Source organism: Prinia subflava, chromosome 8 (genome assembly GCF_021018805.1).
Source record: "Prinia subflava isolate CZ2003 ecotype Zambia chromosome 8, Cam_Psub_1.2, whole genome shotgun sequence".
NCBI lineage: Eukaryota > Metazoa > Chordata > Aves > Passeriformes > Cisticolidae > Prinia > Prinia subflava.
In genome coordinates, this window is record NC_086254.1 from 36287426 (window position 1) to 36310229 (window position 22804).

The 22804-nt window shown below is 46.3% G+C and overlaps 2 protein-coding genes across 8 annotated transcripts in view; both read right to left on the minus strand.

Annotated features, from left to right (window-relative positions):
* Window positions 1–7092, minus strand: part of SAMHD1 (SAM and HD domain containing deoxynucleoside triphosphate triphosphohydrolase 1) — a 27660-nt gene extending 20568 nt beyond the window's left edge. Inside the window, exons 1-4 of one of the 4 annotated variants that reach the window (XM_063404759.1) lie at window positions 6739–6861; window positions 6219–6285; window positions 5708–5826; window positions 1281–1353 (exon numbers count right to left, since the gene is read on the minus strand). In XM_063404759.1, coding sequence (XP_063260829.1) covers window positions 1281–1286 — 6 coding nt within the window. In that variant the 5' untranslated portion in view covers window positions 1287–1353; window positions 5708–5826; window positions 6219–6285; window positions 6739–6861. Of the gene's footprint in view, window positions 1–1280; window positions 1354–5707; window positions 5827–6218; window positions 6286–6364; window positions 6701–6738 lie in introns of those variants that run through there. The other 3 variants (XM_063404758.1, XM_063404757.1, XM_063404756.1) reach the window with 3 other exon arrangements.
* A 9834-nt stretch (window positions 7093–16926) lies between these two features.
* RBL1 (RB transcriptional corepressor like 1) overlaps window positions 16927–22804 on the minus strand; it is a 31243-nt gene continuing 25365 nt past the window's right edge. For 3 of the 4 annotated variants that reach the window (XM_063404764.1, XM_063404763.1, XM_063404766.1), the window contains 3 exons: window positions 19910–20076; window positions 19332–19496; window positions 16927–19081 (listed from right to left, as the gene is read on the minus strand). In XM_063404764.1, the coding sequence (XP_063260834.1) occupies window positions 18911–19081; window positions 19332–19496; window positions 19910–20076 (503 nt within the window). In that variant the 3' untranslated portion in view covers window positions 16927–18910. Of the gene's footprint in view, window positions 19082–19331; window positions 19497–19909; window positions 20689–22804 lie in introns of those variants that run through there. The other variant, XM_063404765.1, reaches the window with a different exon arrangement.

Genomic DNA, 22804 nt, shown 5'->3' on the forward strand with positions numbered 1-22804 from the left:
TTTGACTTTGAAAACAAACAGGCACCAAGGTAAAGGATATCTAGAATACTCAGGTATTTGTCGGGAGACTTTGTTCATCTTCTGTAAAACAGACATATCCTGCCAACCCCATATCAAGATCTATCACAGAATCACAGGACGGTCGGGGCTGGAAGGGACCTTAAAGATCATCATGTTACAACATACTACCATGGGCAGGGACACATTCCACTAGACCAGGTTGCTCCAAGCCCTGTCCAATCTGACCTTGAACACTTCCAGGCACGGGGCATCCTCAACCTCTCTGCGCAGCCAAATTTATCTTGGAGAACTACTAAAGCTTGACACCAAAAAGATAAAACTGTCTTTTTCACATAGCAAGGGAAGGTCAAAATGCCTAAAAAATGTTATCTCTACCTGTGCAATTCCAAAACTTAATGTGTGAAAACTGCTGTCTTTATTAATCTGCTATTCCAATTAAAGCAGGATAGTGCAATGCATGTCTGAGATATCCAATAAAAATGTTTGGCCCGATATTGTTAATGTTTTTAAAATCAAATGCAATTTTGCTGAATGGAAATTATGACTGTTACTTTTTTCTTAAAACAAAATGCAAATCCCCAAGATGACTACAATATGAAAGAATTATTTCCTGATAAGCACACACTTGCAGAGACATCTCGGTAACTACAGGGACTCCGTAGAGAAGGTAAACACATTTAACCTTTAATCTTTGCTGTCAAACTGCAGGCAAAACCATTCCACCACACACATATCTTTGTAAAATACTGAGGCAAATAAGGTCTTCCTGTGCTCTCTACCTTTGATCACTGAGCTGGGAGAGCTGTAGCAGATATGCAGACCACTACAGAATGTGCACACTCCTGCTCCAGGTAAACCAACACACACCACTGGGAGAAACAGCTGGACACAAGAAACAGTGAAAGTGAGGAGTCTGTTAACCCAGGCCTGGGGAAAAACTAATAAAATAAACAAAGGGGAGGCTCTACAGAGGGATATGAAAGGGGAGTTTCTCCAACACATGTCAAATAGCTCTTCTGCTCTTTTAATCCCTCACAACCTCCAGGTACCCACTGAAAACTTCCACATGATGATTCTAGTATTTCCTCTATTAAAGTGGTTTTTCACAGACCACCACTAACAAGGGCCCAGAGCTTGCTGTCGTGCAAAGGAAAGGCACCAGCTGGCAGAACCTAGCCAAAAGGGGGGAGGTAGAGAGGAGAGCCCCGTGCAAGGCATGGGGCAGGACCCAGCCATGGTGTCCCCACAGCATGGGTTACCTTCATCACCTCCACGTGCTGCTGTGGCAGCTTTGTCAGGCACGCCAGCACTTCCAGTCGCTCAGCTGGACAGCTAGGAAGGAAAAAGAGACACTGAGAGCAAAGTCTGCAATGCACTTCCCTTTACAATTTGCAGTACAGATGGAATTACTTATGCGAGTTCACATTACTTTGATATTGCTTGACAGAAGAAGACTGCAACTGCAACTTCTTCAGAAAAATATTGAAAGTATTTATCCTTCTAAAAGGAAGTACAGAAGGAAGGAAACAAACAGCTACAGAGCATGTCTGTAGAGCAGTGTAAGTGCTTCTCCTACTTACACAGAACTGAGAAATAAACCACCACGAAACTGATGAAAAAAATTGTGTAAGCCATACCTGGAGTCCTTTAAACTTACAGGAAAGACAGCATGCAGCATCTGAATAAATGACATTTTTTAAGGATGCAAAACTTCCTTAAACTAAAATGTCAGTCACAAGAAATGATTTTTATAAAAAATTCTTGCAGTTAGTCAACTGTGTATGAAAACTTTCATTGTGTCAAATTAACTTGAATTTTACATAAATTAGTTTCAACTCCACCAGCAAAACCAATGCAGTTTGAAACATGTTCTAATTTTGTTGAGACTGACTCTTCTATTTTGCAAAGAAATTTTGCTGTAATTTTTAATAAATTATTAAAGGACCCTTCACAACACACAGCTAAACTTTCACTGCAGATACTCTGCTGTAGCCACAGCAGTCTAAGAGCACAGGCAAGACAAGTCTGGGGAGAGAGATATAATATGCTCTATCACACCTACTTTTACTAACTGTCTGCAGGCCTTGCCCTTGAGCCAAATGGTTTCAGCCTCACTATGACAGCAAACACTATCATGAGAAAATACTTTTTCTCCAGCAGTTAACCACCAAGATTGGTTTGATATCAGCCTTTCAACATAAAACTTAACATAAAACAAGACTATAAAGTGTCAACTATTAGGAAAAAGTACTGCTTGATGCACTACCTATTCTCATCCAAATCATTTAATAATTCACAATCCCTAAAATATTAAAGGCATGTGATGTTTGAGCTGTTGGTCAGTAGTTTCTCTCAACCACTTGGTATTGCTTTCCATAGCAGGGAGCTCTTGTGCTGTAGCTGCTGCTCACTGTCCCAAGGCAGTGCTGGAGCACCTCTCCCATGCAGACAGGCTGAGAGAGCTGAGGCTGCTCAGCCTGGCAAGGGAAGTCTGCAGGGAGACCTCACTGAAGCCTTCCAATACCTTAAGGGGACCTATAAAAAGGAGCGAGAGGGACTTCTTATAAGAGCAGATACTGTCAGGACAAGGGGCAATGGTTTTAAACTGACAGAGGGCAGGCTCAGATTGGGTATTAGGAAAAAATTGTTCCCTGTGAGGGTGCTGAGGTCCTGGCACAGGTTGCTCAGAGAAGCTGTGGCCACCTCAACCCTGGAAGTGTTCAAGGCCAGGTTGGACAGGGCTTGGAGCAGGCTAGGATAGTGGAAAGTGTCCCTGTCTTGCATCGCTGGGGTCTAAATGAGATGATCTTTAAGGTCTGTTCCAGCCCAAACCATTCCACAATTCTAAGATGAAAAGCACCCTTGGTGATGCCCAGACCAGCGTGTGTTCCACGATACAACTCTGAGAGTAAAGGAATCAACATTGTGACCAGGAACTATAATACAATGAATGCTTTTAACAACTTATTTTTCACACAGAATCACAGAATTAACCAGGTTGGAAAAGACCTTTGAGATCATCAAGTCTAACTTATGAGCTAACATCACCTTACCAACTAAACCATGGCACTGACACATCCAGTCTTTTTTTAAACATCTCCATGAGTGATGACTCCACCACGTCCCTCCTGGGCAGCCCATCCCAATGCCCAATCACTCTTTCTGTTAAGGATTTTTTTCTAATGTCTAGCCTAAACTCACCCTGGAACAGCTTGTGTCCTCTTGTCCTGTCACTGGTTGCCTGGGAGAAGAGACCAATTCCTACATGGCTGCACCCTCTTTCAGGGAGCTGTAGAGAGTGGTAAAGTCTCGCCTGAGCCTCCTCTTCTCCAGGCTGAACAACCCCAGCTCCCTCAGCCATTCCTCATAAGGCTTGAGTTCCAGACCTTTCATCAGCCTTGTTGCCCTTCTCTCCACAGCATCTCAATATCCTTCCTAAATGCAGGCGGGGGGGGCCCAGAACTGGACACAACACTCAAGGTGTGGCACAACCAGTGACCCAACCAGCACTGGGGAAGAATCACTCCCCTAGTTCTGCTGGCTACACTATTCACATTTTAATATGCTCTGTTCAGATCTGTCATAATCAAACCTTTTGTGCCCCACACTGGGCACCAAGAAGGATTCTGGTGGATTAACCCCAAACGGGAACTCAGTCTCACACAGCCGCTTGCTGCTCTGGTGGGATGGGGAGGAGAATCGGGAAAAGGTTAGACCTTGCATGCTGGATCCTGGTGTGATTGCCTGGATGCCCCACCTTCCCTGCTTTTGGTCCTCCTTCAGACAGAAGTGCAGTGCATTTTTCACCTGAAGTCTACAAGGTCAGATCCCCCTAAGCAAGACAAAGTTAACACAGGAAACTTTTTCCAGGGCTCTGCAGGCTGATTTCCTCCAACAGCTAAAGCAGCATTACTGCTGGCTGCTTGGAAATAGCGACAACTGGTACTTCCTCATCCACTCCCCTCCCTGCTTTCTGCACACCCTCCTTCATGCTACAAGTCTCAAGGATGAGAAAATCCCTTTCCTGTGCCTGAAGAGGTCAGCCAGACAACCCCACTCATCATCTGTGTTCAGCATGCACACCATATAAAACATGTACTGCCAGCAACATGAGAACACCTGGGAAACCCACTGTGCTGCCTTCAGGCATCACTGGCCCAAGCTCTCCCCTCTGAACATCCAGGAACCCAAGGAACTAAAGACATGCATTCATTAGTGGCTTGTCACAGAGAAATGATAGAAGTTACTGCAGGACAGTGTGCAGTGGACAGAAAAAGAATTGTTTTTAGTGCAAAGTAAAGATGTTTACAAAAAGCAGAACACTTGAGTAATTTCTCCTTCAACTCTCAACAGTTTCAGCTTAATAGCAACAAGATGTCAGATCTCACAGAAGGAAACTTATAGAAAGTTAATACAAAAAGAAGCCACAAGGCTGTAAACTCACCACCATCTGCTCTCTACATCAACTGAGAGCTCTCCACAGCCCTGTGCCCCCATCACCTGTATCCCATGCTGATGGACTCCTGGCTACCCCATCCTGCTGCCCATGTTCAGCACTGACAGACAGTCTCTGACTCGCAAGACTGGCTGCACATGTCCAATGTGTCCTGGACACCTGATGCTCCTTCCCTGCTAGAAGCAATCAGCCTCCTGGCAAGTCCTAAATAAAACTAGACACCAACTTGTCATTTCAGTCAGATAATTATCTGGTACTTCAGTAATAAACAAAGTTTTCAGCTGCTTTCCATGACATCACAGCATTTCTATCTGCACAGTTCAAATAGCTGCAGTTAAACCCCTGTTCCACAAAAACAGAAATCAAAAATACCTTAATGACTCTAGCACATCTTACCTTGTCCAAAACACAGCACTTCTGCCGTGTCCCACTGTGTCACACCAGCTCTTATTCTCTTCCCATACTCCCGCCCACATACCCGCCCTTTCCCCACTTCCCCTTTGCATGCTGATGTCTCAATAAAACAGGGAAAGAGCCCTTTACCCCCAACATAGCATGAGCTCTGATGAGTTTTCAGCCAAGGACCCAACACCAAAGTGCTCTAACTCCCAGCAGAAAGCACAGCTCTGCACTTGTGTGGACCTGCCAGATTACAAACACCCCAGCCTACCTCAGGGCCACAAACCACAACATCAACTGAAGGCAGCAGGTGGGTTTTGAGACAAATTTGAAGGAAACAGTATAAACAAGGTTAACAAAGGAGTAAAGTAAAGACATTACAAGATTAAAAACCACCAGGAAGTATGTGGTGAGCAAGCAGGCTCACATCCCAGTAGAGGGGAGCAAGAGAGGATCCCCAGAGGGGCAGAGAAGGGGCAAAGGCCCCATTTCCAACACACAGAATAGCAGGACAGATTCATACTCTCTGCTGTTCCAGAAAAGCAAGAAAACATATTCACCACCAGAAAAATTACAAGGTTTTTGGGACCAGCCATTCCCTCACTGCTAGGAATAATCCTTTACATGCTTCAGAACACACCTGCCTGTGTGCGCGGACTGCCTGCTCCGGATTGCTCAGGGTGGTGGGGACTCACGGCAGCAACGACTCGGCCACCCACCCACAGGCCCCTATTCTGCCACGACACACAACACCACTTCTTTTTCCACAGCAGCCGACGCTCCTGTAGGCACAACAGAGAGCCAAGTCCCAGCAGGTGCTGCAAGGCTGACCTGTCAATGCCCTGGATTTCTACCAGGGAGAAGGGTGATACTCGGCCTCTCCTGAGCAGCACCTCCCGCTCTGTCAAACATCGAGGCCACTGTCGTTCCTGGAGTTGGAGCAGCAGCAACTTCAGGCAGAAAAATAAATTGCCGTCAGAACCCTTGGAGCTCACTCTTGTGTTCTCAGCAACACTCCAAAGCTCACTGTGCTACCCAGGGGATTTTCATTAAACCTTTTCTAAATTATCACGTTTTTTGCTTCTCGTGGTTATTTGGGCAGCGAGCGTCCGCGCCGTGGCTGTGCTGGGATCAGCACGGTACGGGAACTGCTCCGAGGGCCGGGGATCAGCCGCAGCGAGCCCGTGCCCCCCGCACAACTCCGCCCGGGGCGTTTGGGGCGGCCGCGACCCAGAGCCGCGCCGAGCCCGGCCCCGCGCGTGTGCGGCCGCTCCCTGCGGGCACGGCCCGCCCGCAGCGGCTCCTGGGCCTCGGCCTCCGTTTCCCCGCGAGTGGCCCTCACCAGACGCGGATGAGCTCGGGGGCGCAGGCCGGAAGGTCCAGCAGCATCCTCCCGGTGATCCCGCTCTCTGTGGGAGCAAGAGAAACGTCAGCGCCAGCGGCGGAACCGCACGGCCCCGGTCCCGGTCCGGCCCCGGCCTGCCGTACCTCGGAAGCGGCGCAGCAGGCTGGGATCGCCCACGCCGCAGCGGGCGAGATGCTGGCAGAGCCGCTCCGTGTCCCACAGCCGCGGGTCGCTGCGGTCGCTGCCGGGGCCGCGCGGGCCCTCGCACCGCGCGCGCTTGGCGGGAGCGCCCGCCGGGCTCCCCATCCCGCACCGGCACTGCGCAGGCGCCACCGGCCCGAGGGTCCGGCGCGCAGTGACGTCATCGCCCCTCGCGGCCCCTCGGCCGCGCCTCGGCATGGCGGCCGGCCGCGCTGAGGAGCCCGGGAGGGGAGCCCCAGCCCCGGGGGGAGCCCCAGCCCCGGGGGAAGCCCCAGCCCCGGGGGGAGCCTCCGCCCGCCCGCAGAGCCCGCCTCACCTCGCAGGGCGGCAGAGTTCCCTCTGCGTCCCGCTGGTGCGTGTTGGCCGCGGCGACCCAGTGTGCTGGTAGGGGCCCTGCTCTAGGGGACTCACGTGGACTACCTGGAACCCGGCGCCGGCACTGCCCAGTCATCATCCCCAATCCCAGCCATCGCCACAAACACCAGCTGCCACGTGCTGCTCCCAAAAGAAGTGATGCCACAACACTGCTGCCTTCAAATAATACTGCTGAAGGCAGCCAAATCCGAACTCGTTCAAGATGTCGTTCGCAAGACATCAAGGGCCTTGGAAACAGCCTCACCACAGCTGCCCGGTGCCCCGTTGCTCCCAGCCACGGTAATGGACACTACTACCGTGCTGTAATAAATGACATGAAATAATTCATGTTGTTGTGTGTATAAAATGTGATTTAAGATATGTTCTGTAAAATAAAGTGAACAAGCTGGTTGGGCTTGAAACAAACGAATTTTAGGATGAACAAAAGCCACTTCCAGGAATCCAGGATGAGCAATACCCTTGTCAGGAGCTCGGGAAACACAAAATTAAAAACAGAAAGGAGGGTGGACCAAGAAACAAATCGACCCTCTTGGGCTTCGAAACTGTGGACATGGCTATCAAGAATGATAGGGATCTTGCATCAGTATCAGGGAAAACCCCTCTCCATTCACAAGTCCACCTCCCCATTCAGCCTTCCAAGAAACTGAATTACTATTCATTTTTCCCTGAAGCCCCATTCAACAGACCTGATAGGCAGAAAAGGGACTCCTATGAATATGAAGAAAAAGACGGAGGACAAAGAACTGTGGAGAAATACTCTGACCCGGGCTAAATGAACTGTCTATAAGGAGACCCCTAAAAGGACTGAATTTGTGAACAGGGGAGTTACAGTGCGCTAGAGGCCGTAGTTAAGGTTCACCCAGTGCCCATCCTGGGACTCAACACTGAACTTCCGATTGCTGGCTTATCCAGAATTTTTGTTTTGTTAATTCTTTAATTAATAAAAGTATTTATTAATTTGGAATTGGCTGAATGTTTATAACACAGCCATCGCAGGCAGAGACACATGGGCTGTTTTTTACCTATCTTGTTCTCATGTAATGTCCCAATATCCGTGGAAACAGCTCAGCTGCCCAAGGCCTCTGAGTGCCACTAAGGCCCCAGAAGGAGCCTAAAACTTTGGCTCCCCATTACAGACTCCACAGAGCAAGGCTGGCAAAATCCCTGCTGCCTTGATCCACCCCGACAGCCTCCTCAGAGCTGTCTGTATCTGCCACATGTGCAGCTGCAAACGGTGCCCGATGGATGAGAGACTCTCACCAGCAGAGCTTCTAGGGGAGCCCACTCACTGCTCCCAGCAACCCCATGGACTGAGGGTGTGGCAGGCACTCCTCCTTGGGAAAAGCCTGTCCTTCCACTGCCGTCACCAGCCCCAACTGGGACATCCCAGAGATCCAGACCCCTGGACACCTTCAAGCTCGCTGTGTGACCCAGCAGTTCTATGATGCCCAGCACATGCTGTGCTCACTGTGATGCTGCATGGGCTCCCAGGGGGAAGGTTACATGTTATCCCTCAGCAGGACACATACATGTGCCAGGTTTACATGGCTGCATTTGGGAAACAAGGAGGGCAGTGGTGGCCTCTGTACACTGACACCAGAAACCGTTCCTGTGTTGGGCAGAGCTGGCTCAAGAGGCCTTCAAGACAAATCCTCAGTGGCACAGCTGCAGCTGGGAGGGAGGAGGCAGAAGATGTGAGAGCCACAGCCCTGCAGGCACCAAGGCCACGCAAGAGGGAGAGGCAGGAGATGCTCCAGGCACCAGAGCAGATTCCCCTGCAGCCCATGGTGCAGGCCATGATGAGGCAGATCCACCCTGCAGCCCACAGAGGACCCCACACCAGAGCAATTAGGCATGCCCTTGAGGAAGCTGCGGCCCACGGAGAGCCCACACAGGAGCAGGCTCTCAGCAGGAACTGTGATCTCCAGCTGTGGGGAGATCCCATGCTGGAGCAGGGACAGAGCATGAGGTGGAAGGGGCAGCAGGGACAGAGCATCACAAACTGACCCCATCCTCCTTCCTCATCCCCCTGTAACACTTGCAGAGAGAAGAGGTAGGATAGTCAAGCATGAATTTGAGCCTAGGCAAAAAGGCCTGAGTGTGAAGAAGGTGGTTTTGGTTTTGTGTTTCATTATCCTACTCTATTTTTAATTGGAAATCATTTTATCTTCCTTGGTTTCTGACTTTTGCCCATGATGGTGACTGGTGAGTGATCTCCCTGTCTCTCTCTATATCAAAGCTGTTTTGTGGTATTTTCCCCCCACCCTACTGAGGAGAGGCAATGAGAGCGTGTCTGAGTGACCTGGCAGCCAGCCATAAGCCAATGCAATGCATATCTGGAGTTGCTGCGTCCTCCTCCCAGTTCCTTCTCTCTTTCAGATATGCAGAGGGGAGAAAAAAATTACTCCAAAAACCTCCCATCATCTTAATAATAAATAGTCCTTTATTTTTCTTTTGAGGTCTGTGTTTCTGAGGGGCAAAGCTCACATGTTCTACTGTCATGCTACAGTAATTTTCTCTTGTAAGGAAACATCCTGCTTTCTCACTTCTTGGCTTTTGTTAGCAAAGAACATGTAATGTTTGCTGTCTAATTTTCATTTGGCTGAGAGTCTCTCTTCATTTCCTCTGGGTATCTCAGTGCTGATCCATCAGCACTGAAATGAAACTGGCTGAGTCCCACCCTTTTAGAGGAAACTTTATTCTTGGAAGCAACATGAGGAGGCAAAACCAGGCGAGATCCATTAAAGAATCCAACCATAAAAAATAATGTCCCACCTTCTCTATTTCCTCTGTCCTACACAAGTGACACACAAATGTCACTGGTGCTTGGGCTTTTAAGGAATAATTGATTACCAGTCCATTCTTTACTTTTAAGCAGAGTCAAGAACTGCCCTATTTATAGCTCTACCTAAAGAAGCTTTTTGGGGAGAGGAAGGAGTTGAAGGACACACAGCCTATCCACAGGCCCAGTATATCTGGAGAGCTTATAAAAAAAGTAAGAGGGAGCTCATTGTATTTGTGGCCTAAAAAACAGCAAGGGAGGATTATCCTGAAAGAACAGGAGATCTGTCTTGGATGCAATCAAAAAACTGCTGATTTTGTAATATGAGGTGAACACAGCTCAGCAAGAGAATGAGGATTATTAGTTTCACTCTTGGGTAGCAGGAAGGAAAAGAAAAAAATACTGCACTTGGGTGTTGTTCTGAATAGCACAAATTCCTTCATAATCAAACAAACCCCATGGAATAGAGGAAAGGAGGAAAAAGTTATTTTTGGACTTGTTTGTGTGCCATAGAGGTGACTTGAGTGCCTCCCCATCCCTGCCTGCTGCTGCACACAAAGGAAACCTAGTTATCTCTGCTCAAGCAATGTGGCACATAAACCCAAAATTATGCCAATGTGTCCCCCTGCAATGGCGAACAAAACTCAAGGCACATGGTCAAATTCAGGCTGAAGAGGAATTATTCTTGTGTAAAGGCTCTTTATTTTTTCACTTTACAAGTTTCTTGTAGCACTTTCCAGGTGCTCATGGCTGGGATTGGAAGGGGCTTAAAACTTTGTTCCAACTGCCCCTGCCACGGGCAGGAGAGCCGTCCTCTAGACCAGGTTGCTCAGAGATCCATCCAGCCTGGTCTCCAACACTTCCAGGGTTGGGGCATCCACCGCTGGATTTACTCCCCGTTGGTGGATGTATCAAGAGCAGGATGTGTTATGGAATGAAGGTTGAGCTATCCCAAACTGGGGCTCAGATTGGGCCTGCTAGGCCTCAGATTTGGGCCCATGTAGAAGTAGATAAACCTGTGGTGCAGTTAGAAATTAAGTTAAGGTGTGTGCATGCTTTAGCTAGAACAGTTAGAATAGAAACACGGTCACTGCCTTAAGCTAAGATTGTTTGCATTCTTTCTCACGCTGAATGCCAATAGAAATGCACCTGCAACTGTAAACTATCTGACACTGTATAAAACCAGCCATTTCGGGAATAAAGAGGAGAACGTATGTTCTCAATCACATTGATTCGACCGTACGTTGCTTTTGTTCCAACCCCATATAGAGACACTGGTTTCAGGTGGACTCCAGGAAACAGTGCTATAAACTTGCCACCGAGGAACTGAAAAGTTCACAGCAAAGCCACTTGTGACTTGTCCTCAGTTTGTTCCACAATCCCAGTTGCTTGAGCTGCATATTTACACATCAACTAGCTGAAACTTTTGTGACTAAACCCTTGCAGAGCTGTTTTTCTGTGGCTCAGAACCATGAGGGATGACATTAAATGAAGACAGAGAAGGTCCTTGCAGTAAAGCTGCTGCAGCCCAAATTCCTTGTGCCCCAGCTGAGAGGCAGCACTGCTGTGGTGTTCACGTGCAGAGGAAAGGGGGATCCCTTAAACTAAATGTTGCCCATTGCTCAGGTGTACAAACCTTCAGGACAAGGCACCACATGAGCCCCGTGTCCCATAAGCTCTGCCCAGCCTTGTGGCTCAGATGGAACCAGGGCAGCATGAGCCCAGGCTGCAGGTGGGCAGGGAACCACAAGTGTAACCTGCCTCTGATGACCTGTCCTCCAGTGCACCTCTGGTCACTCAAGGAAGTGGAAAAGTTTTGGGAGTTTGGCATTGTGTTCATCTGACACCAGTTTTTCAAGAACTGCTCCTTGGGAGATGAGTTATGTGCCTATTGCAAACCTTGATTATTGTAATCAAAGCAATCAAACTGAGTAATCTCTGTTTACTCAGCATCTTTGGCCTTATGACACATTCATCTTCTTTCATCTGAGATCCCAGCAGTGCTTACACATTCACAGTTTCTTCATGGCTCATATTGTGTCCCCAGTTTCAATTTCTACCACTCCTCAGCCATCAATAAAAAACCCCTCATGAGTCACAAACCAGCAACACAACAAGAGTAATTCCTAATGGGAAATTAAAGAGAAAATCAGTTTTGATTCCCTCAGTTGTTTAATTGCGGTCTAACCACAAATTTTTCTTGAGGCCACATCTTAGTACAACATTTGGGATGCGGAAACCTATTATTAACATAGTGCTTATATGTAAAGAGCTAGCAGCTTTTTGGTATTCTCTGCAGGGTTGTTAGCAACATTTTAACTTTGACTCTCTAGAAAGGTGAGCTGTAGTAAACATGAAAGCTCTGAATCCACTTCAAGGAGCAGTACATTAAGGAATTTATATTCTCATTTGAAGAATTTGTGAAATCCCTCACCCTCCAGCAGACAGGATGGTTTGCAAGTCTGGAATACAAGAGCCTAATTTCTGAGTTCAGGCTGCCCACGATGCTGTCCCCTCGCTGGCAGGCTTACCTGCGGAACAAAGTTTACAAAGATAAAAACCAAAAGCCAGCCAGGTTTTCACAGCTACAATCCTCATCATCCCCATGCCTGCTAACTAATCCTTGGGTAAGATTAAGGGACAACCAAACAAACAAAGCTGGTAACTACCATGGGCCACCCAGCCAGGACTATGACACTAAGTAACATCTGTTAATCAATCACCCTTGCCTTTGTCTGACTGCAGTTTGCCAGATGTTAACTGGGAACACCACACAGCTGGTACAAACTACTCCAGAAAATTACTAAAATATTTGGATAACAACTCTGTGGTACAGGTACTAAGGAAGCCGACCAGGAAAGGTGCCGTCCATGATTTGTTGCTACCAGAGAAGGTCTCTGGTAGGTAAGGGAAGTGGCAATTGGTGACAATCTTGGCCACAGTGACCACAAAGCAATCAAGTTTAAAATCTCTGATGACAGGAGGAAAAGCGTCAGCAAAACTTCCACCCTGGGCATGAGGAGAGCACAGTTCAGGCCACTCAAGGCATTAAATCAGTAACGTTCCCAGGAGAAATGCTTTTGAAGGTGCTGGGGTGCCTGGTAATTTTTTAAGCACCACACACTAAGGACATAGGAACAGGCAATTCAGAAGTCAAGAGATGAGGCAGAAAGCCAGCTTGGCCAAGCAGTGAAATTGCTCTGGAGCTAAGGCCAAAACAAACAATGGTCAGTGTGAGCAAGCTTGGTGACATGGGAGTTTTCTGCCAATTGGCAGGGGCAATTTAAAAGACACAGACCCCAATGGAAAGAATGGTCTTATTTTACTGTGAATATTAAGGTAACACAAAATTCAATAAAACTACACACTCAGTGTGAAAAACGTGAGATGATTAATTCATGTTCTTATGGTAAATTGGAAAATTATAAAGCTGTATAAATTTATATCAGGTAAAAGTCTATGTTTCAGGAGGTTTCTGCAGCAGATGGTGAAACTGAGCACCCTGAAAATCAGGCGTCTCCATTCAGAAGGGAACAAAAGACTTTGCAGCCTTCTCAAGTATCGGGAGGGGACCTGTTGAGATGAGCCGGTATCAGCAACTCACACCTTGGGAGCCACCTTCACAGACCATCAAGCAATATCACCCATATCTTGAACATTCATCAACTATAAGGATCCATAAAAACTGAATATTAACACATGGACTTGGGAGGGGAGCTCTTTTTCAATCCGACTGGAGACGAATTTGGGTTTGAATAGCTAACCAAGAAACAAAGGGAAGTATGGGGAAATATTGCCAGAGGCAGAATAAAGAGTATAAAAACCAAGCCTCGAACATGGCAAATTCGTGAACCCAGCTAGAGACACCGGCTGCCAGGTCCTGTGTCTCTGGGGTCACCCTTGGCTCAACTTTTCCCGGGAGAACTTCTGTCAAGTAAGTGTCGCCGTTGTGGGGTTCGTATTGTTTTGTTTTTATTGCTTAAAATTGTTATAATTTGATTCCAAATTTTGTGATTTGAATTTTAATAAACCAAATTATTGAATTTGGCAATAAATTTGTCCTGGCATTTATAACACTCAGCTTTAGCAACAAGCACAAATAAGGTAATGCACCTAATAATTGCTATAGAGGATAGAGGATAGTGATTTTTGAAAGATACATCACTGATTGCCTAAAAAACTCCACCATCATCCAGAGTCCACAGTTGCTGGTGTTATAAACGTGAAATGGTTAATTCATGTTCTTATGATAAATTAGAAATTTATAAAATTGTATAAAGTGATATCAGGTAAAAGTTTATGTTTAAGAGATTTTGCAGCAGACAGTGAAACTGACCGCCCTGAGACAGCAGGCGCCCCATTCAGAAAAGAACAAAGGAGTTTTCCGGGAAAGCTCGCAGCTGTCCCCAAGCACCGGGAGGGGACCCCGGAGATAAGCTGGCACCAGCAACTCACACCTTGGGTGCCACCTTTGCGGACCATGAATAAAGTGTATAAAAACCAAGCCCCGAACCGGGCTAATTTGTGAACCGTTGGGGGAGATAGCAGGCTGCCAGACCCTGTATCTCACGGTTCACCCTTGGCATTTCCCAGGAAAACTCTGTCAAGTTTCTCCGCTGTTGGTGGGTTACCGAAATTCTGTGATTTGATCTGTTATTAATAAACCAAATTATTATTTCAATTGGAATATGTGATTGGCATTTATAACACTGGGGAACCCCGTTTCACAGTGAGGACCTGGAGAACCCTTCCTAGCAATTGGGAAAATCCCATATGGTGCATCCACCCATAGGTGAGGTCTCCAAATTCACCTTGAAAATGAGTCCAGCTTTTATAGGCCCAAGTCAGCAAATCAAAATGACTGGGCTATATTTTTAGTGCAGAAACACCTGGATCTGATGGCACATTTCCCAATCAGCCAGGGCAAGGGCTTGGCCAGGGCCCAGGCCTTGCCTAGGAGGGTTTTCCCCTAAAATATCCTACAAACAAGCCTCTATGCATGTCAGTTGGGAAAGTTTCTTAAAATGATACTTTGCTTGCAGATAACTACACAAGGTTAAAGTTTTTAATGTAGCCAGTTTGGTGTTAAACAGCTGGCATAAGCATCTCAGTCATCTATTTTTAGCTAAATAATACTGATGATGTTAGTCACAAAGTGCCCGGAATTTATCTTGTGTTATAAATGCTAGGACAATTTATTTCCAAATTCAATAATTTGGTTTATTAAAATTCAAATCACAAAATTTGGATAGGAATCAAATTACAGAATTTTAGGCAGCAAAACCCCCACAAACAGCGATACCTACTTGACAGAGTTTTCCCGGGAAAATAGCCAAGGGTGACCCTGAGACACAGAGCCTGGCAGTCTGCTGTCTCTAGCTGGGTACACCAATTTGCCCTGTTCGAGGCTTGGTTTTTATACTCTTTATTCTGCCTCTGGCAATATTTCCCCTATTTCCCTTTGTTTCTTGGTTAGCTATTCAAACCCAAATTCGTCTCCGGTCGCATTGAAAAGAGCTCCCCTCCCAAGTCCATGTGTTAATGTTCAGTTTTTATGGATCCTTATAGTTGATGAATGTTCGAGATATGGGTGATATTGTTTGATGGTCTGTGAAAGTGGCTCCCGAGGTGTGAGTTGCTGATACCGGCTCATCTCAACAGGTCCCCTCCCGATACTTGAGAAGGCTGCAAAGTCTTTTGTTCCCTTCTGAATGGAGACGCCTGATTTTCAGGGTGCTCAGTTTCACCATCTGCTGCAGAAACCTCCTAAAACATAGACTTTTACCTGATATAAATATATACAGCTTTATAATTTTCCAATTTACCATAAGAACATGAATTAATCCTCTCACGTTTTTCACATCTTGTAAGTCAACTCTGGCTGAGGCCTGCTGCTCAGGCCTAAGGACATCAGGGAGAAATACAGAGAGACAGGCAATCACCAACCACATGAAGTTTAACAAAGAACAGTGCCGGCTTCTGCACCTGGGGCTGGACAACACAGAGTGTGCAGACAGATTGCGGAACAAGAGGCTGGAGAGCAGCACCACAGAAAGAGACCTGGGAGTTTGGGCTCAGGGCAGTGGAACAGGAGCCAGCAGTGCCCTGGTAGGCCCAAGGGCCAGCCCTGCCCCAGGGGACATCAGGCCCAGCACTGCTGACCAAATGAGGGGCGATTGTCCTGCTCTGCTCTGCGCTGGGGTGGCCTCCCTTGAGTCCTGGGGGCAGTTGGGGTGCATCCAGGTGTGGATATAAAGCTATTAAAATGCACATACAGAGGGCTACAAAGATAGTGAATGGCATAGAGGGGCCATATGAGGTCCCTTGGTTTGTTCAGCCTGGAGGAGACTGACTTCAGCCCTCAGTCTGCAGCTTCCTCCCAAGGGGCAGCTCCAGTCTCTGCTCCCTGTGACCAGGGACAGGACCTGAGGGAACTGAGCTGTGCCAGGGGAGGGTCAGGCTGGATATCAGGGAAAGGTTCTTCCCCCAGAGGGGGATTGGGCACTGACCAGGCTCCCCAGGGAACAGGCACAGCCCCAAGGCTGCCAGAGCTCCAGGAGCACTTGGACAACACTCCCAGGCACAGGGTGGGGAACAAGATGACATTGAAGGCCCTCTCCAAGCCATTCTATGATTGTTGGGGTGCCTTGTGCAAGGCAAGGAGTTGGACTTTGATAATCCTTGTGGGTCCTTTCCAACTTAGAATATTCCATGATTCTGTGATTCTACGAACTATAGATTAGTCTTTTAAAATGAAAACTCTGGCAACAAGAAGTCATTACAGCAGAATCTGGAGAAGTTGGCCTCTTTTTCCTTGTAGAGCAGATGAACAAGAGTTATTTGAAAAGCTGAATTTATGCCAGCTTTATGCTTACCTGGAGCAACAAAACCAGTATGGTACCGATCTGAACCTGTCCAAGGCTGGATCTGAAACGTATCTGGAAGGAAGGCAGCCAGGACCAGCACCCAGAGCTCATGCCTGCAGTGCTGGGAGATTAACTAGGAGGCCACAGCTCAGCTTTGCCGGAGTCACATCTGCCTCTGTGGGCACATCACCTGTCGCTGCACAGTTCTCTCCCTTTGGGCGCTTTTTGGTGACTTCATGCAATATATTACTCCCCTTCTCCCAGAATCCATACCTGACTGAAGCACAAAACAGTAAAGAAACCTCTGGAGGAAAGTTCAGACACATGAAATACCATGAATTCAAACAGAAGAAGAAATCCTAAAGAAATCTGAGGGAGCATAAAAATGATGAAGGTCTTTGATATTACAGAAAATGCAGATAGAAGCCATTTCATGAATTAGCACAACAAAACAAGAGGAAATAAAGCAACACAGGTAAAATACTTCTTAGTTGTTTATTATAAAATACAGATTTACATAGGAAGGCACTTTGAAACCGTTACAAAATTTCCATGTAAACTATTGTTTTAGCTGTTCAACAAGCCCAAAACAGTTTTTAGATCACCTAAAAAGGTAAAGAATTCTGAACTGCATCCACTTGAAGTACATTCATTTTCCTAAAGAAGAAACATTACACCTAACAACAGTTAATAAGGATCTTGGCTCCATCAGTTGTCTACCGTCAGAGAAGGCAATGACAGTGTGGGGAGCAGAAACTCCAGGAGATTTGCACATGATACTCAATTAAAACCATGTCAACTAAACTCTCATCACACAATACCATGGAAAGCCTGATGCTGTCATGCCTAACTATACATTTCCTATCCAGAAAGGCTGCAATCCTCCACTTTCTATCTCAAAATCTGAATACAAATATTAAAACTTGAATAAAATTAAAAGAAATTAAATATCTACATGAAACCTCCTCCACTGCATGGACATTTCCTCATACTGCAGCTCTCCATAGGCAAGCACCTTTTTTGAAAGCAAAAAAAAAAATAATCAAATATTCAAGTAGTTAATGACTGAAAACCAAGTTTGTAAACTTTCTACTCCTTGCTGAGTAGCATCCCTGCATACCTACACTTAGGAATCAATTTCTCCTTCATCACTGCTGACTAGATTCATTTGCTGAGGCTGCTCAAAATCACAGCAGTGTTCTCCCCTATGGATCTCACAGCACATACTGACCCACTCAGCCAGTGAAGGGAAGGGAACAGAGCCCCTCAAGTCCTATGTAATTGTTCTTTTTTTTTTTCAGTTCAGTTACACAGAAACTGAAAATTACAGTGCTGAGAAGTTTCTCTATGGCTCTAACCTTAAATACAACTATAAAGTAAGATCAAACTACAGATTTACAGTAATGAATAAACCCTGACTTTTCTCCATTTTGGTAAAATAAACCTACCAAATCCTTAGCGTTAAAAACCCAGTCACAAGAATTGGATGCTGGAATTTGTACTTTTCCAGTGAATCCAAACCTTCAACAGCTATAAACCCTCACACATACACACCTCCTTATGTGATGGGCTTACACTCAAGTGTAGATACTACACAACAGGCTAAAGGTCTTCAGGAAAAAATAAGAGAGATACCATCTGTTAAATGAATTTGTGCATTTGAATGGCTCTGAGATGGCCAAGCCCCAGCTGCTGATTTCAGCTGTAACTGTATTTCCTCATGGGTGAGCTGCCCATGTATGAACAGCATCTAGGGCAGGCTGCTCTGTGGCTTCTAACGTGGAGCACCACTGGCTCAAAGTGAAAGGAATTCAGGCTCACAGAATTGTATCTCAGTGCTTTACCAGAGTCCAAATGAAGTCACCACTATTTGTATTTTTAGATCATTGCCTTTGTTACTGCAAAAGCTGTCAGATACATGTCACAACCTACACTTTATCAGAAGTTCTGACAGTTCAAAACTGCTCAGCTCTTCCTGAGGCTAAATAATTAATTTCTTCTCCCTCCAGTTATTCCACAGTAAAATAATGCATAAAATTCCATATTCTTTTCAAATAAGGCACTTCGCAAATTTCTTCTCCAAATTCCCAAAGCTTGAGGAAGCTTCACTGATTTCACTGATTTCTTTATCACTCTTATTTCAACAATAAAACCGGTATTACAAGCTGAGTTACACTCAGAACTCACGATGCTCCAAATGAGACTTGAGAACATCCAGTATGGTTTTCACAGAACACTCTTTTGCTAAAGCAGCTCAGAGTAAGTTATAGAACAGTGTGGTCTTTGGGAATGAAGACCACTGGCATTCCCTACATAGCTCTTACTTTTTGCATCCTGTGGAAGTCAGGTGAAAGTTCAGTTTTGAAGGAACTTGGCAGTTGTCTATATACAAAACCAAGAAATAAATAGCATAACAGCTGTATCCAGCTCTGTAACTTAGAGATCCCACAGAAAACGGAAGTTTTTTAGTGATTTGCTCTTTCACTGACAACATCCTGCAGACGTTTTAGTAGAACATCATCATTTTCCTGGCAGAGTCGCTTCGTGGGGGATTCAGTGTCACTGTCAATTGTTATTGCTCGCTTCTTACTCCTATGTTCACCTTGTTTTATCATATTGTTGATGTCCTTCAAACTCTGCAATCAAGACAAAAATAATGAGTTACTCTGAATCCCTGTCAAACTTGCTCTATGTGTGAAATATCAGAGAACAACAGGTTATGCTGTACCTCTGAACGATGGCGTCTACATATAGAATTCTACCTTTCAGTGCAAAGTGAGAGACTATTCATTGTAACACATCAGAACTGCACTAGACCACATCCCATTAGAAAACAAATTAACCCCTTCTCAAACGGATCGCTTTCAGCCTTGGTTTTCTCTCTACCTTGGACGGGCTGCCATTGAACCTGTAGAGCAGAGCAGTTCGAGGCGTGAGGCAGGCGCCATTCTTGTGGGGCGACACGTACACCGAGTGCTGCTGGGAGATGCGCCGGGGCGACACCGGCTGCTGCCGGATGCTGGGGAACGGTGACAGCGGAGGCGCTTCCATCTGCAAGAGAAGACACATCTGCACAGCAGCTCAATCGGAGAGCAGGGACTTCACACAAGGGGACATTAATACACTTCCAGGTCTTCTTTAGAATATTTTATCTTGTGACAGTGAAACAACAGATCAAGTAATGATCAAGCAACAGAATTAATTTTCCAGGTGCCTTACACAGACAGTCCACAAGCATTTGAGCAAATAGGTATTGCAACGATGTAAAGAAGCTGGAACTGGGTTTGCAAACTGAGTAGCATCCGTATTTGTTCTTCTGAAAGGCTGTTAAAGGAAGTGCTCGTACCATTACTTCCAACTATCTGAATTGACCCACACCAGGTGACAAGACAAAGTTATTGACGTATGTTTAACTGCCAGGAAAAATTACTCTGTGAGTATTAATTCCAAAATACTTTACTTACCGCATGATCCTGGTTTGTGATATCATACTTCAGTGCAAACGATTTTACTCTTCCTACGTAGACTGTGTTGTAAAACTTAATAAGATCTCCTCTCTCCTCTGTTCCTGACTCACTTGAGTTCTCAGCTGCAGACCGTCCCAAGGAGCTGCCAGCTTTCACAGATGAGTCTAGCAATAAGAGAGCTTCAGATTTCAAAACTACAGCATTGGCAAACCAGGCACTTCAGAGTTGAACTTATGATGTCCAGCTGGCAAGAACTTGTCCATAGATTGACCAGTCAACGAGAGGAATTCAAGAAATGTACTTGAGCCAGAAGCATGGTGTGCTGCAGGTGGTTATGAACATCAGAAGGAGATACCAATTGCTGTGAGCAGGCTTGTGGGTTATGGCTAAAAAGGCCAGTATCAACCTTTATTCCAAACTTGGAAATAGCTGCAGCAAGAAACTGTAGCACAACTGATCCGTTCTTCCATGCTTATTTTGGGGAGTGGTACAAAGCCATTACTTGAACTTAAAACTACATTTTAAGCAGTCTGACAGCTCCCAGCTTCAGAGAAGCTTTTGGCTTCCCTGAAAGTCTCTTGTGATCAGCTAGCAAAGAAAAACTTGGTGCTCAACTCAGATCTACACCAAGGAAGTCATGACACCACTTGTTCAGGCATGTTCTGTGGGAAAAGCTGCAGCCACACAGGAAGTGTATTCCTGCTAATGTTTGCTCTCTCCTAATTCAGCTGAACTGCTATTGAATACAACCTTCTATGTCTCCTCCATTCTGCTGCCTGCAAAGTGAAACAGAGCAGCACACAATAGAGAATCACAGAATCATTAGGTTGGAAGAGACCTCCAGGATCATCAAGTCCAACCCAACCCTAACCTCAATTAAACCACGGCCACATCCAGTCTTTTCTTAAACACATCCAGAGACGGTGAATCCACCACCTCCCCAGGTAGACCATTCCAATACCTTATTACCCTTTCTATAAAAAACCTTGTCCTAATATCCAGCCTGTATTTCCCTTGGCGTAGCTTATGGCTGTGTCCTCTCGTTCTGTCAGTTGCTGCCTGGAGAAAGGGACCAACTCCTACCTGACTACACCCACCTTGCAGGAAGTTGTAGAGAGTGATAAGGTCACTTCTGAGTCTCCTTTTCTCCAGGCTAAACAACCCCAGCTCCCTCAGCTGTTCCTCACAGGGTTTGTGTTCCACGCCCCTCACCAGCCTTGTTGCTCTACTCTGGACGCACTCAAGCGTCTCAACGTCCTTCCTAAACTGAGGGCCCAGAACTGGACACAGCACTGGAGGTGCAGCCTCCCCAGTGCCGAGTACAGGGGAAGAATGACCTCCCTGCTCCTGCTGGTCACACCATTCCTGATCCAGGCCAGGAGCCATTGGCCTTCTTGGCCACCAGGGCACACTGCTGGCTCATGTTTACCCGGCTGTCACCAGTGCCCCGAGGTCCCTTTCTGCCTGGGCACTGTCCAGCCACACCATCCTTGTCCTATAATGCTCCAGGGGGTTTTTGTGGCCAAAATGCAAGACTCAGCACTTGGACTTATTAAACTTTACCTTATTGTACTCTGCCCATCCATCCAACCATTCCAAGTCTCTCTGCAGAGCCCTCCTACCTTCCAACAGATCAACACATGCTTCCAGCTTGGTGTCAGCTGCAAATGTACCAACGAAAGACTCAATGCTCTCATCCATGTCATCAGTAAAAATATTGAACAGAGCTGGCCCCAGCACAGAGCCCTGAGGAACACCACTGCTCACTGGCCACCAGCTGGATGCAGCACCATCACCACCACTCTCTGGGCCCGGCCATGCAGCCAGTTCCTAACCCAGCAAAGAGTGCTCCTGTCCAAGCCGTGGGCTGCCAGCTTTTCAGGAGTGTGCTGTGGGACACAGGGTCAAAGGCCTTGCTGAAGTGCAAACAGACAACACCCACAGCCTTTCCTGCATCCACCAGGCGGGTCAGCTGCTCATTAAAGGAGAGCAGGTTGGTCAAAGACAACCAACTCCCTTTACCCCTCCTAAACCCACACTGGCTGGGTCTGACAGCCTGGCCATCCCATAAGTGCTGCATAATAGCACTCAATATAAACTGCTCCATTATCTCACCTGGTACTGAGGTCAGGCTAACTGGCCTATAATTACCAGGATTCTCCTTCCTACCCTTTTTATGAATGGGAATCACATTGGCCAGCTTCCAGTCATCTGGAACCTCACCAGTAAGCCAAGTTTTTTGGTAAATGATGGAGAGCAACTTCACAAGCTCACTGCCAGCTCCCCCATCAACCTGGGATGGATCCCTTCTGGGCCCATAGATTTATGGATATTCAAACAACTCAACAGTTCTCTGGCTGCCTCCTCCTGGATAACAGGAGGACCATTCTGTTCCCTACCAACCCAAGATGACCATTATCCCGAGGACAGGCTGTCTTCCCACTAAGGACTGAGGCAAAAACGGCATTAAGCACTTCTGCCTTCTCCTCATCTGCAGTTACTAAGTTCCCTCCTACATCCAATAAAATAAATATAAATATTTATAAATAAAAAATATAAATAGAAATAAAGTCCAATAAACAAAGGTTGGGCTCATCCTTCCTTTTACTATTAACATATTTGTAAAAAGATTTTTTATTATTCTTAACAGTTATCTGGTTGCCAAATTAAGTTCGAATTGAGCTTTGGCCTCCCTAATTTTCTTCCTACATGCCCTAGCAACCCCTCTAAATGCTTCCTGAGAGACCTGACCCTCCTTCCAGAGATGATACATCCTTTTTCTATTCCTAAGTTCTTTCAAAAATCTCGCTACCCATCCAGGCTGGACGTTTGCCTTGTTGACTCGTCTTTCAGCACACAGGCACAGTCTGTTTCTGTGCCCCTCAAGATCTC